The sequence below is a fragment of the Gymnoscopelus braueri genome (genome assembly GCF_963280865.1).
Source record: "Gymnoscopelus braueri genome assembly, chromosome: 2".
Taxonomy (NCBI): Eukaryota; Metazoa; Chordata; class Actinopteri; order Myctophiformes; family Myctophidae; genus Gymnoscopelus; species Gymnoscopelus braueri.
Window position 1 is genome coordinate 10,679,880 of NC_137604.1, and position 14,075 is coordinate 10,693,954.

At 40.3% G+C, this 14,075-nt stretch overlaps 1 protein-coding gene across 1 annotated transcript in view; it reads right to left on the reverse strand.

Annotated features, from left to right (window-relative positions):
* Positions 1 to 13,520, reverse strand: part of LOC308099016 (uncharacterized protein) — a 97,964-nt gene extending 84,444 nt beyond the window's left edge. Inside the window, exon 1 of the mRNA XM_080447535.1 lies at positions 13,450 to 13,520. Coding sequence (XP_080303661.1) covers positions 13,450 to 13,495 — 46 coding nt within the window. The 5' untranslated portion in view covers positions 13,496 to 13,520. The remainder of the gene's footprint in view (positions 1 to 13,449) is intronic.
* Between the last annotated feature and the right edge of the window lie 555 nt (positions 13,521 to 14,075).

Consider the following 14,075-nt stretch of genomic DNA (forward strand, 5'->3'; position numbering starts at 1 on the left):
TATGTTTCAAATGTTTGTTATTGTTTTTCATTATGTATGTATTGTATTTTATATGCTGTTATCAGGGCGTCCTTGAAAAAGAGAGCTTGCTCTCAATGGGCTTCCCTGAATAAATAAAGGAAAAAGAGTGTGTTAAGGTCATACTCTCATGGATGATGTGGTACTGTAGATGGTGTTATAACACCATAGACTTGATTCTGATCCATCGTGGCTGGTTGGAGGCTTTCATAGATGGAGTCTTGACCTTTGATCTGACAGATAAAGGGGAGGGGAAGAGAAAGTTTAATTGAAGTACATTTGCACATCTTTCCACCGGAATCAGCTGCGACACCTAGTATGCGTGTGTATTCACATGCTGCTATAAGAGAAGGGACCTTCGCGGTTGGAATGTTTGTTCTCTGGGCGACGCACAATGCTTCCGGGTGTGTTTACAAACTGTCAGACAAGCGATCATAACGGATATATATATTTTCTGTGGCCAGTTGAAAAGGTAAGAAAAGCGTGCATTTTTGTCGAGAAATGGTGTATTCACATGCTGTTAGAAGGCAAGGGGCCATTGCGGTTGTAATGTGTTTTCTCTGGGCGAGGCACACGGATATCGTGTGTGTTTACAGACGATCGGACAAGCGATCATAATGAATATACATTTTCTGCGACCAGTTGAAAGGATTAAAAAAAAAGTGCTGGCAGTGGGCAAACGCAGCCAGAAATAAGTCTGGCAAAGAAAGAGTTAATGTACTTACATGATGTACAGTTTGTATAACACTCCATTATTGCACAGCCGTTTTTGGCCAGCAGGTCGCCCTATTGCGCATGCGCACCGGAAGTGCTCTTGCGATATGCGTCATACTTTTCCAGTTACAGAGCGCATGTGTGGAGAGACGGACACGCTGTACACGGAAAAACTACAACACAACACAGACATCACTTCTGCAGCAGCAACAGCTTACTATTTAATTTGGTTGCCTTATTTTCTTTACTTGCTAAGAAATTGTACTACTTATTTCATTACTTCAGCGTGGACTTCAGCCTGTTGCATCTCTCTCAGTGTGTGTGTTGTGTGTGCGCGCGCGTGTCAAGGGCAGGGATTCCCAAACCGCACACATCGATCATTTATGCAGCTATTTCAACGCTGCAATGAAGCATTATTTACACAATACTACCTACATAAGTCAGTATTTATTACCACATGCATTTAAAACACTGTGATGCCAGCTTATTGTGTGTCTAATATACACCTCAATGTTCACACAAATAACACAACAGAATTTGTCCTCTGCATTTCAACCATACCATCATAACTGTCAGCAGTGAGAAGCCAGTGTCCAGGGAACAGTTAGTTCCCAGAAGAGTGAGTGAGTTTTGACCAAGAAAAAAACAGTTTCTTTTGTCATTTCAGACCAAACTACATAAAAAAACATGTAGCTACAGTGAAAACAACTCAGCAGCTGAACAGCATTATAGTTTTGTTATTAAATATTTATTATAGTTTTGAAATATTAATTAGTTTTAGTTGTATAACGTTTTTTTCAGTTTGGTGGTTGATTTCAGTTTTTTTTTTTTTTTTTTTTTACAATTACATAAATATTTTTTGTTTTTAGGAATTGACTAGTTTTATTGACTATGTTTGTATTTAGTTTTAGGCTTTCAGGTAAAAGTCGGCCATCCCCACCCATGACCCAGAGGCCAGGACCCAATAAAATTGCATTATAAAACAAAATCCGAGACGCCAGAGGGTAGAAATGATAGAAAACAAATATACAGAAATTGTGTTACATATAATTCATAGTTTCATTTTAGTTAGTTAACTTTAGTTAGTTTTACATTGTTTGTATTGTTTTAGCATTTTTGACATTTGAGGATTTATTTTAGGTTCAGTAATGATTATTTTTAATGATATTCTTTGCATGTTAGTTTTAGTCTTAATTTTGGTAACTATAATAACCCTGCAACACACACGTTACACCAGAACAAAGAACAATAAATAGTCATAATACTCACCTCTCTATCACCTTCAGTGTCACTGAGGATGGACACTGGAAAATATATGCAACACATGTTCATCAAACTGATAAATGTAAATGTCCGTTTTTTCCTGTGTGATTCCACATTATGTGCTTGCGCGCGAGTGTGCGCTCATGCGTGTGAGAGAGCGAGAAGAGAGAGAGCAAGAAGAGAGAGAGCGAGAAGAGAGAGAGATATATTCACCTTGTTGTGTTATGACACCATAGACTTGATTCTGATCCATAGAGGCTGGTTGGAGGCTCTGATAGATGGAGTCTGGACCTGTGGTCTGACAGATATAGGGGAGGAGAAGGAGAAGGTTTCATTGGTCAAGAACATTTGCACACACCCATAATTTGGAGTGTGGATGCAAGCACAGAGGCTCACCAGGAGACCAGAGGACAGTCACTGATGAGAGACTGAGATAATGTGTGGGATAGTAAACCACAATGACTAACAAACTATAGACTTTGTGATTTGCTTCTCAAAATCGGTTTCCAGGCATTGTCTTCCTGAATATTATTTGTCCCAGTTTCCAGTATAATTCTTAAGTGTAACGAGGACATCCACCAGAAACAGTCAGAGTTTGATTTAACCTTCATTTAATCAGGATGTCGCCTTGATATTTACCATGTCAACAATTTTCAAAATGTGTTTGTCTGTCTTGCTGCCGTTCTAAATCTAAAATAAAAAGATTACCTGAAGGATAACGTGAGTACTGGCATCATTGTCTATGAGAAAGGTGTCATAATACTCACCTCTCCATCATCACCAGTGGGGTTCCTGGCACTGAGGATGACCTCTGGAAAATATATGCAACACATATTTAACTCTCTCTATACAATATCACAGCGTGTTGCTATGCGTTGCGAGCTTGTAGATCTACTATTTTTGCTATTTTGGAATCGTTTGGCTCTCTTTTTCCACCTATAATGACCACAAAATAGGGACACCAGGGTGAGAGAGAGAGAGTGTGTGTGTGTGTGTGTGTGTGTGTGTGTGTGTGTGTGCGTGCGTGCGTGCGTGCGTGCGTGCGTGCGTGCGTGCGTGCGTGCGTGCGTGCGTGCGTGCGTGCGTGCGTGCGTGCGTGCAAGAGAGAAAGAGAGAAAGAGAGAGAGAGAGAGAGGGACTCACCTTGTGGTTTTCTGGTTCTCTTTATGTAGAACATCAGCGCTACCACCACTGTCACAGCTAATGCAACAGTTAAACCAACAAGCAAACCTAGAAATGTACATCATTGAGTTTAATAGGCACCCTCTGGTGGACACTAGGGCTGTTGGAAAGAACTGAAAATAATTTGAACAAGTGATCATCTTTGAATGCTCAAATTGCCCTTATAACACACACACACACACACACACACACACACACACACACACACACACACACACACACACACACACACACACACACACACACACACACACACACACACACACACACACACACACACACACACACACACACCGATCTTCTTGGGAATGATGCAAATTGGGAATGCATGCTCCACTCGGTTGGTACCCCTTGTACCCATTGTCAAAGTACCCGTGAGATAATAAACTGACTATCTCTGACTATCTGCTGTATTGCTATAGCAGGACACACTGCACTCAAAGGATTTCAGTAAACAGACTACATACCAGCCCCTGAAGACGAGGATTCATGAAGCATGGTTGCGGTGGATACCACGGAGATGGCTGTAGAAACATCAGAATGAAGCTTATAAGAGGGAGTGGTCATCTTAGCTGATGTAGAGGGAGTGGTCATCTTAGCTGATGTAGAGGGAGTGGTCATCTTAGCTGATGTAAAGGGAGCTGGAAGCATGATTGGGAATTAAAGAGGAATATATTTTATCTATGTTTAAGCAATTATGTTAGTAGTTTTACACATAAAAATGCACAATATTGAGAATAGAATACAGAACAAAGGCAATATGTTAACATCATGATGTACAGTTCATCAATGAGGCACAGATGTTACAGACTTACTATCTTTAACACTAAGATCCACTTGTATGAAGTCATCCACAAAGCGTCCCTCCAGTCCACATGTGTATCTTCCAGAGTCTGACTTCTGGAGTTTGGTGATGGATACAAATAAGTCTTTTCCTGAGTTTCTTATACTTATTCTACCACTTGCTTCTGTTTTTCCAGATTGTGCCCGGACAATGATGTCTGCGTTTGTTCTGCATGGATCTTTTTTACAGAGGTATAATGTATAACCCCCAGTCCACCAGGTCCATTTATCCCAGGAGCAGGTGAAAGACACATCACCCCCAACATGACCAGTTTTGCTGAGAGGTGTTGTCTCCACAATACTCCACACTACAATACAAGAGATAACCAAGGAAACAGCTCTTCAGTGTATGACATACAACTTATTCATTGACAACATGATGTGAGGTGTGTATTTTTGCAGAAGTGTTCTGTCTTGTCTGTCCACTGTCTACACAACAGTGGACAGACAAATGATGAGACAGAGACATTGAGAGCATCATACAGACACTCAGAGACAGAGACAACCACACAGGCAGAGAGACACATGAAAACAAGCAGAGGTCACTCACCAAAAAGCAAACAGTAAATGTAGACATTTCTCATGATGACAACGAGCTGCAGGTGACTTGTCCAGCTCTGGTAGGAGACGATATGGGATTTCCTCATGCTTTGAATAAAGGTCTAGATGTCTTGACATCATTAAACTCCACCCTCTTCCTCCTACCTCTACTGCAAACATGCAAACATGGTCACGTTCACACATACACACTCATTTGTGGTTAGCTTCATGACTCTGTTGTATCATAACTCTAAGATTCACAGACTATTTTAGGAAGATTGTGAAACCTTAGAAAGTTCAGTTTCACTTTCATTTGAATACAGAGGCCTACTATTATAAAATGACTGCTGGCAAAACAAATAATACAACTACTGGCCCTCACTGACTGATAGTAGTGTATGTATCTTTAGATCTATTCATTAATTTATCCTGTGTTCTGAACACATTGAACGATGAACTTCAGATAACATTAAAGTGCTACTAAATGAGTTAGTGCTGCAAAATGGAGCTTCCAACTGTCTATTCTTAACCTCAAACCACAACAGCCGGTTATGGTTTTGAAGAGTGGCTTTGTAGGAAACTTTGAGATCCATCAAAATTACAGAGATGACTCTGAATGTTCAATAAGTGTGTGTTGTAATGTGCATGATTTAGGAGGAAACGTACACATTTATTTACAAAGTTATTGATGCTCCCAGCAAGTTATTGCCATTGTGGTGGTAAATCTAAAGTAAACACTATGCTGCTTTGCAATTTTTCAGCCTATTCGATCAGTACTGTAACCACTTTCCACTGAGGCAAGCACAGCCACGGACACAATGCGAAGGCAACGCACACAAACGTATTGTTTCAATACCCCCTAATTATCACATTGTAGGTAAGGTAAGGTCAGTCTGGGCAAGGGAATTGAAACAGTAATTTCAAATGTTTTGGATACAGTTTAGTTAAGTGAGTTCTGTCTGTCCTTTGGCCTCCTCCCTCTCAGTCACAAAGAAATGTTGTCCACAAGTTCTCAGGTCGAAAAGGATGAGTTGTTTATTTCAAACCAGTCTCTGGGGCGAACACAGGCAACAACAACAACAAAGCTCAAGCTAACTTTGGCAGTGGAAACTTACCTACAAATAAATAAACATAACAAAACAAAATACATACTGCATTGTTTACCTAAATATCACAGGAGAGTAAACAATTACCAAAACTAAATGACAGCATGCTCCTTATCTTCTAAACCAGCTAAAGATTGGCAAAGCATGCATACTGTATGAAAACACCTGTGTTGTCACAAACTGTGTTTAGAGAGTATACTGTAATACAAGTGTAATACACAATTATAGTACTGGTATTTTGAAGGCATAGTATGGTATGACTTCTATTTTGATGACCTATTATATTATGTATTTATTTATTGATGACATATTTGTATAATATTTATCTTAGATGATAGTATTTTTGATTAAATAAACACCACAGTCCCTTCTCCGTGGTTCAGGTTAAAGGGGAAATTCAGGACCACTGAGTGGTTAAGGCGTGTACCATACGGTAGGCTCTGATGCCTGACAGCAAGTCCCGGGTTTGAAGCTTGGCTGACCTTTGTTAAGTGTCACTCCTCAAATGTCTTTCCCTGTTTCCTGTCTCTCTATAATAGGGTCTATCAATAAAGGTGAGAAAATAACAAAATTTAAAAAAAGCTTGGTACACTGTGATGTAAGCAAGACAGCTGCCTAATACAATGAATAATGGGTGTGTTTAGTGGTGCCAATACTATTGTTCTGTGGCAATGGCTTTACTGAAGAATTTGAATTTAGGGTCCATAATTTTCCTTCACATCTTTATGCAGCTGTGCCATTGAATAAAAATCCTCATCAGGAATCACATTGACTGATGGCACCAGTGAAGAACTTTGAGCCATTTTAGTATCTTGGTTTTGATGCAAATCAACACAGAAAGTGACTCTGCTTTCCTCAGAGAAGAGTACAGTATCGTAAGTCAAATCTGTAGGATCCTGGTGGGTGTAATCGTTAACATTAGCATAGATGGAGGTTGGGCGAGCCTTGTTGGTCTTGTTCACGGTCGCGTAGACAGGAGACATGGCAATAGAGGGGGTCTCTGTTGATTGGTCTTCACCTCTTGTTTCTTCATTTGTACGTGTCTAGAAAATAGGAGGGGAGGGAGTATGTCATACATAATTAAATGTTTAAGAAGTTGAATAAACAATCCAAGTACACCAGAACAAAGAACAATGAAGAATCATAAGAAAACTGTGATAATACTCACCTCTCCATCATCGTCAGTGGGGTTGATGGCACTGAGGATGACCACTGGAAAATATATGTAAAACCATGTTCATCTGATAGTATGAATGTAATTTTGTTTATGTGTGAGTCACGGGGGAATCCCTGCTCATATTATTCATATTAGACTCTTGCTACTCTGTTACATGTGTGTGCGTGTGCGTGTGTGTGTTCTTTTGACTCACCTTGTGGTTTTCGGGTTCTCTTTATGTAGAATATCAGCAGAGCCACCGCTGTCAATGCTAATGCACCAGCTAAACCAACAAGCAAACCTAGAAGTGAGCATAATTGAGTTACATCACCACTCTGGTGCAGTGGCGTCCCCAGGAATTACATTTAGGGCATGCAAGATCTTTTTTTGCACCCCCTCTATTCCCCCCCCCCAAAAAAATCAACTCAATTGAAAATCGGCGATCAAAAACCGGCAAAAGTGGCCGTTGTTTTGGCCATTATCTCTGGAACAGAAGGGTAAATCTGCTCAGTTCAAAGCTAGTTGGATGCGTGACTTTGAGGACATTAAGCACGCAATGACACATTTTCGGGTAATTTGGGTTTTCTAGGGGAGGCGAGATCTTAGTTGGGCAGGCGACCGCCTGCCCTGCCTCTACAGTGGGTACGCCACTGCTCTGGTGGACAAACCGTCCACCAGAGCAAACCTGTCTGCCTGCATATGTCATGCAGGCAGACAGCATGACATACATACATACACACATATGTAGCAGAGTGGCTCTGTGACGGGGCAACCCGTGCCCTATATACACATACACACATCTGACTGCATTGAAAGTTATGCAAGGACTAATGGTTTTAAACGTGTGTATTGATAATGAAATGTTCACTGATTGTGAAGGTGCCAAGTGCGGTGGAGGTGTGTTTCATATGCTTTAGGAGTATTGTGTTTATTTAAACTATCATTGAGTCTTTACCCCAAGTTATATTTGTTTAATTGTAGCGCATCATTAGGAATGTTTAGGTTACTTTTATACTGTGGCACGGGGGAAGCTATGGGAGTATTTATGGAAGTATTTGGAATTGTTGCTAATTGGTTCTGTGTCCTGTGGTAGGATCCACTCCCTATTTAATGGAGGCTGCAGGGACAGACAGGGAGTTAGTTAGATATGGGCAGAAACACAGGTAACATCCCTGAGGGAGAGCTAAGGGCCTTGTGTGATCAAGGTTTAGCCTGAAGAGAGCTCTTATCCAGTTGGGTCTTGTTTATACGTGTTTGCCTTAAGTGCTTATGTATTGTTCTCACTGCTCTATTTTTGACTTTTAGGCCAGTATTATTGTTGCTAAATGTATATATTCTTGCACTGGAGTTCGATGGAGGAGTTGGAAAAAACCCAAAATGCATCTCTGACTGTCTTTGGAGCCTTGGCCGTTCGAGCCTTTTCACAGGCTCACAAAGCCTAATAGTCCCCTGGTCTGAAGGGAATTTTCTTTAGTCTAGTGGTTAAGATACTGGCGTTCCATGTGGGAGACCCAGGTTCCCGGGTGTTACAGTGGTGCCGCGACCGGGTTTCCCTGTGGAATGAGGTCAAAATGGAGGTAAGTGTAGCATAGTGGCTCACAGCCTCAGCCTGATGAGCTAAAAGCCTAATATCTCCCCTGGCCTATAAAGAAGTCCCTTTAGTCCAGTGTTTAAGATGTTTGTTGGCTTTCCATGCTGGTGACCCGGGTTTGAATCTCGGGCGTTACACATACATACATACATACATGCATACATACAGTATGTACACGCTACACTGACGAATCAGCTAGCAGCAGATTTGAACCGGAAATACATATGACACCATCAAATGTGTTTTTGGTTTGAATTTGCTGCTGATCCAATTAAAACAAAGGTATGGGTATACTATAAACTAATCTGGAACCACCTTCTAGAAACCGAGGACTGCATGCAGTTACACACTATTACATACATCGCAAAATCAATATTAACCATGTTAACGAAAACAGTTCTGCGTGTGGCCCCATGCTCTACAGTTGCCAGGTTTAGCGAGAGAAACAAGCAACCAGGTTTATGAAAACAAGCCCAAAAGAAGCGAGCCCTTCAACCCCGGTACATATGAATATATTGCATAGCCTATTGAATGGATTTGAGTACTGCATACCAGCCCCTAAAGACGAGGAGGAAGGGGATTCATGAAGCATGGTTGTTGTGGATACGATGGAGATCATTGTAGAAACATCAGGATTTTGAAGCGTATATGCAGTAGTGATCATCTTAGCGGTTGTCACAGGAGTGGTGATCTTAACTGTTGTAACGGGAGCTGGAAGCATATTTGAGAACAAAAGAACAATATAAATGATTTGATCAAGTAATGTTTTACATTTCTAGTATTACTTTGACACACAAGATATGTAGAACAAAACAGAACACAGGCAATATTTCAACTTACAGTGCAAACATGATTCATCATTGAAGCACAGTAGTTACAGACTTACCAATAACCTCAAGGTGCACTTCTATAAATTCATCCTTCAGAAGATCTCTCTTCAGTCCACATTTGTATATTCCAGAGTCTGTCTTCTTGAGTTCAGTGATCGTCACAATTAAGTATTTTCCTGAGTTATTCAAAGTTATTCTTTCATGACTTTTTGTGTGTCCAGATTCTGCCTTGGCAATGATATGTTCCTTTCTACATGAATTGTTACAGAGGTACTTTGTATTACCCTCAGTGGGGAGCCAGACGCCCCAGTTTGAGCAGGTGAAAGACACTTCACCGCCAACATGACCAGTTATGCTGAGAGGTGTTGTCTCCACAATACTCCACACTACAGTACAAGAGGTAAGCAAGGAAACAGCTCATCAGTATGACACACAACTTATCAATTGACAACATGATGTGAGGAGTGTATTTATGCAGAAGGTTTCTAGATGCTCTACACAACAGTGGACAGACAAAGGATGAGACCGAGACATTGAGAGCATCATACAGACACTCAGAGACAGAGACAACCACACAGGCAGAGACACACATGAAAACAAGCATAGGTCACTCACCAGAAAGCAAACAGTAAATGTAGTTTCTCATGATGACGACAACGAGCTGCAGGTGACTTGTCCACTTCTGGAAGGAGAAGATTTGTGACTTTATCATGCTATGAATAAAGGTCTAAATGTCTTTACATCATTAAACTCCACCCTCTTCCTCTGACCTTCAATGCAAACATGCAAACATGGTCACGTTCACACAGACACACTCATCGGTGGTTAGCTTCACTTCATGGCTCTGTCATATCAAAACTTTAAGTTTCACTTTCATGTGAATAGAGTGAGGCCTACTTTTACAAAATAATCGCTGGCACAAAATGAATAAAAATAATGTTCCTCACTGACTGATAGTAGTGTATATTATCTTTAGATCTGTTAATTGCTGGATCCTGTTTAGAGCACACAATGATGAACTTCAAATAACATTAAAGTGCTGCTAAAAAGGCTGGTAGCCTGTCTTTGTGTTGAGCTTCTGAGCATCACAAAACCACAACAACCGGTTATGGTTTTGAAGGGTGGCCTTGTTGGAAATGACATTTCCTCTTTCTGTTGAGATGCAACAACTTTATCAAACCTATGACTGGTGTGTACTATAAGTGTTTGTACTTTCACTATGATTAATGCACTTTAAAAATGACCGTAATAGTAATCAGTTAAATTGTTTATACATATTTGTAAATGTGTCTGTGTTAATGCACACTTTTCTTAGTTTTTCCATTAGTGACACTGTTACTCTTAGAATAAGATATTTTAAACTTATTGACTGATGAACTTCAGAAAACATTAAAGTGCTACTAAATAGGCTGATATAGCCACTACCCCTTTGCTTCTCTGCTGCTGTGCACAGAAGGAAACAGATGCATTTCTGAGACATCCTGTGGGTACGAAGTCTGGTTTAGAATTCAGAACCTAGACATCCTGAACCTCACGCCCAGAAAACCCAGTTAACATGCTAGGTTCCGTTGACAGGCTTTTTAACAGGTTATGGCTTTTGCACAAGTGCTAATTTTGACAGCAAATTTTGATTTAGTCTTAGTCTTAGTCCTTTGAATAACACACCATTTATAGTCTTAGTCCCATTTTAGTCTTCTGAAATTGTTTAGCCTTAGTCTTAGTCTTAGTCGACTAAATATCAAAACCTTAGTCTTTTAGTGTTTTAGTCTTAGTCTTAGTCGACAAAATTAACACTGTTTTGCACCAACAATAGCAATGCAACACCTCTTGTCCATGCAGGGCCCAGGGTGCCATCTCATCAATACAGCGAGCAGTGGTTCTGTCCAACAAGGTTATTAATATTCATAAGGTTTGTTTGACAGCGCCATAATCAATGTTGTGTAAATAATATACTATGAATATAAAATAGGTTATATTCATGTTATGTGTATTTTCGTTGGGATCTGGTCACCATACTTGGGATTAGATAGCATACTGTTGTGAAAGAGGTGTTAAATCCATAAGCAGTGACAGTGAAGACAAACCCGCTAATGTGAATCTATAGGAGGGAGAACACACAAAACATTGTCTGTCAAAAGAAAACTGTTTATTAATCAAACTTATTAAAATAAAATAGGACCTAAATCATCGGCCCCAGCCAATCACAGATTGGAGCTCGATGGATCTCAACTTTTTCATCAACAAAGTCTAAATTTAACGGAACTGATCCCCTTTCCAAAACCCACAGAAAAGATTACGTTATTATAAAAATCAAGTCATTATAACACAATAACGTGGTTAATAATAGTTTCTTTGAGATGTACATGACACGGAAATTGCAGGAATGATAATGCGATTCACAACGCTAAGTAATGGAGCACAGACACTACCCAGATTGGCTGCAAACAGGGTAAGTGCAATCGTATTAGCTTAGTATTAGCCACATTCGGCTAAGTCCTGGCAGACCCAGTCATCTTTACGATTTCAGTTGCACAATAATACATTCATATCACATTTGCATGCTGATTTAAGCTCTGACATTTACGGGAAATGTAGCCTGGTATTCCCAGATTGCTACTGTGGCTTTAAAACATTTTCAAAAAAATAATCTGTTTTTTCTCCTCTAGTGAAAAAAAAAGACCCAGCGAGAAGACTCAACTTTGTTTGGTCACAAATAATTACTAAAGAAAATGCTAGAAAATCTGTACATATCAGTGATATAATAGAATTGAGAATAAGAACCAGTTGATAAATGAAAAAAGCTTAAACCAGGAGCACATGTGGGAGTGAATAGCTAAATAGTTTCTCCAGACCAGCCAGCCACCCCAGGTGAAACTCCTCCGACTAATGACCTCCACTCTGCTGCCACTTCCTGAAAGGGGAGGAGAGCACAACCAATAGGATGCATCAGTATGAGCAGGGGGAGGGGCATCACACAACCAATACATCAATAATATAGTGATTATAAGGTCATACTCTCATGGGTGATGTGGTTCTGTAGATGGTGTTATGACACCATAGACTTGATTCTGATCCATAGTGGCCGGTTGGAGGCTCTCATAGATGGAGTCCTGGCCTGTGATCTGACAGGGGAGGAGAAGAAAAGGTTTAATTGGTCAAGTACATTTGCAAACATCCAGAAGTTGTCCTCTGCATTTAACCCATCCTAACTGTCAGCAGTGAGAAGCCAGTGTCCAGGGAACAGGAGTTCCCAGAGAGTGAGATTTGACTAAAAAGAAGCATCAAGCATTAAAACAATTCAGTCAGAACTACATCAAAACTAGTGAAAACAACACAACAGCTGACCAGCATTATAGTTTTGAAATATTTATTAGTTTTAGTTATGTTATGTTTTTCAGTTTGGTGGTTGATTTCAGTCTAGTGTTAGTTTTACAACTACATATTAGTCGTTTTATATTTAGGAATTGACTAGCTTTAGTTTAGGCTTATCCAAGCACCACCGAAGAAGAGTACACCCAGAAATCACGTGATCACAACAAAACAAAGCTAGGCACCTTTCATGTTAAAGGATTTATAAAAGTGTTTTTTCAAAAAACAAGCCACATTCAAACGGCCATAGCTCTGGAATAGAGGATCGCGGCTGGACAATTTGTTTTCCCGATTCTATTGGACCCCCGTGTGTGTAATGAGCCGATCTCCGTGAGGAAGGAGGTCACAAAAAAGGTAGACGGTAGACAATGTTTTAACTCTGGCAGTTAATATATAATTTTCTCATTTTAGTACTTAGTTTTAGTAACTATTTTAACCCTGCAACTCACAAGTTACACCAGAACAAAGACCAATGATAATACTCACCTCTCTATCATCACCAGTGGGGTTCCTGGCACTGAGGATGACCACTGGAAAATATATGCAACACATGTTCATCTAACATAATAATAAGTGTCATTTTGTTTTTGTGTGATTCAACAGGGAATCCCTATAACTTTTGGGCTAATCTGATACATTTATGCATGTGCGTGCTTGCGTGTGTGTGTGCTTGCTTGCGTGTGTGCGTGTGCGTGTGCGTGTGTGTGTGTGTGCGTGTGCGTGTGCGTGTGCATGTGCGTGTGTGTGAGAGAGAGAGAGAGAGAGAGAGAGAGAGAGAGAGAGAGAGAGAGAGAGAGAGAGAGAGAGAGAGAGAGAGAGAGAGAGAGAGAGATTCACCTTGTTGTGTTTGTGTTATGACACCATAGACTTGATTCTGATCCATAGTGGCTGGTTGGAGGCTCTGATAGATGGAGTCTGGACCTGTGGTCTGACAGATATAGGGGAGGAGAGAAGGAGAAAGTTTCATTGGTCAAAAACATTTTCACACACCCATAATTTGGAGTGAGGATGCAAGCACAGAGGCTCACCAGGTGACCAGAGGACAGTCACTGATGAGAGACAGAGATTCTGAAGTTTCTGATTCTGAACAAACTATAGTCTGTGTGTATTTTTGCTTCTCATAATTGGTTTCCAGGCGTTGTCTTCAGGTTGTCTTTCCTCCTGAATATTATTTGTCCCAGTTTAGTTTATAGCAGTATAATTCTTAAGTCTAATGAAGACATCCACCAGAAACAGACTGGTTTAGGACCAGTCAGAGTTTGATTTAACCTTCATTTAATAAGGATGTCACCTTGAGATTTATGTTTGTCTGTCCTGCTCCCATCCTAAAACTATAAGTCCCTGAAGGACATAACGTGAGTCCTGGCATCATTCTGTTATTTATGCAAAGAACAGTGAAGAATTATGAGAAAACTGTCACAATACTCACCTCTCCATCATCTTCAGTGGGCTTCCTGGCACTG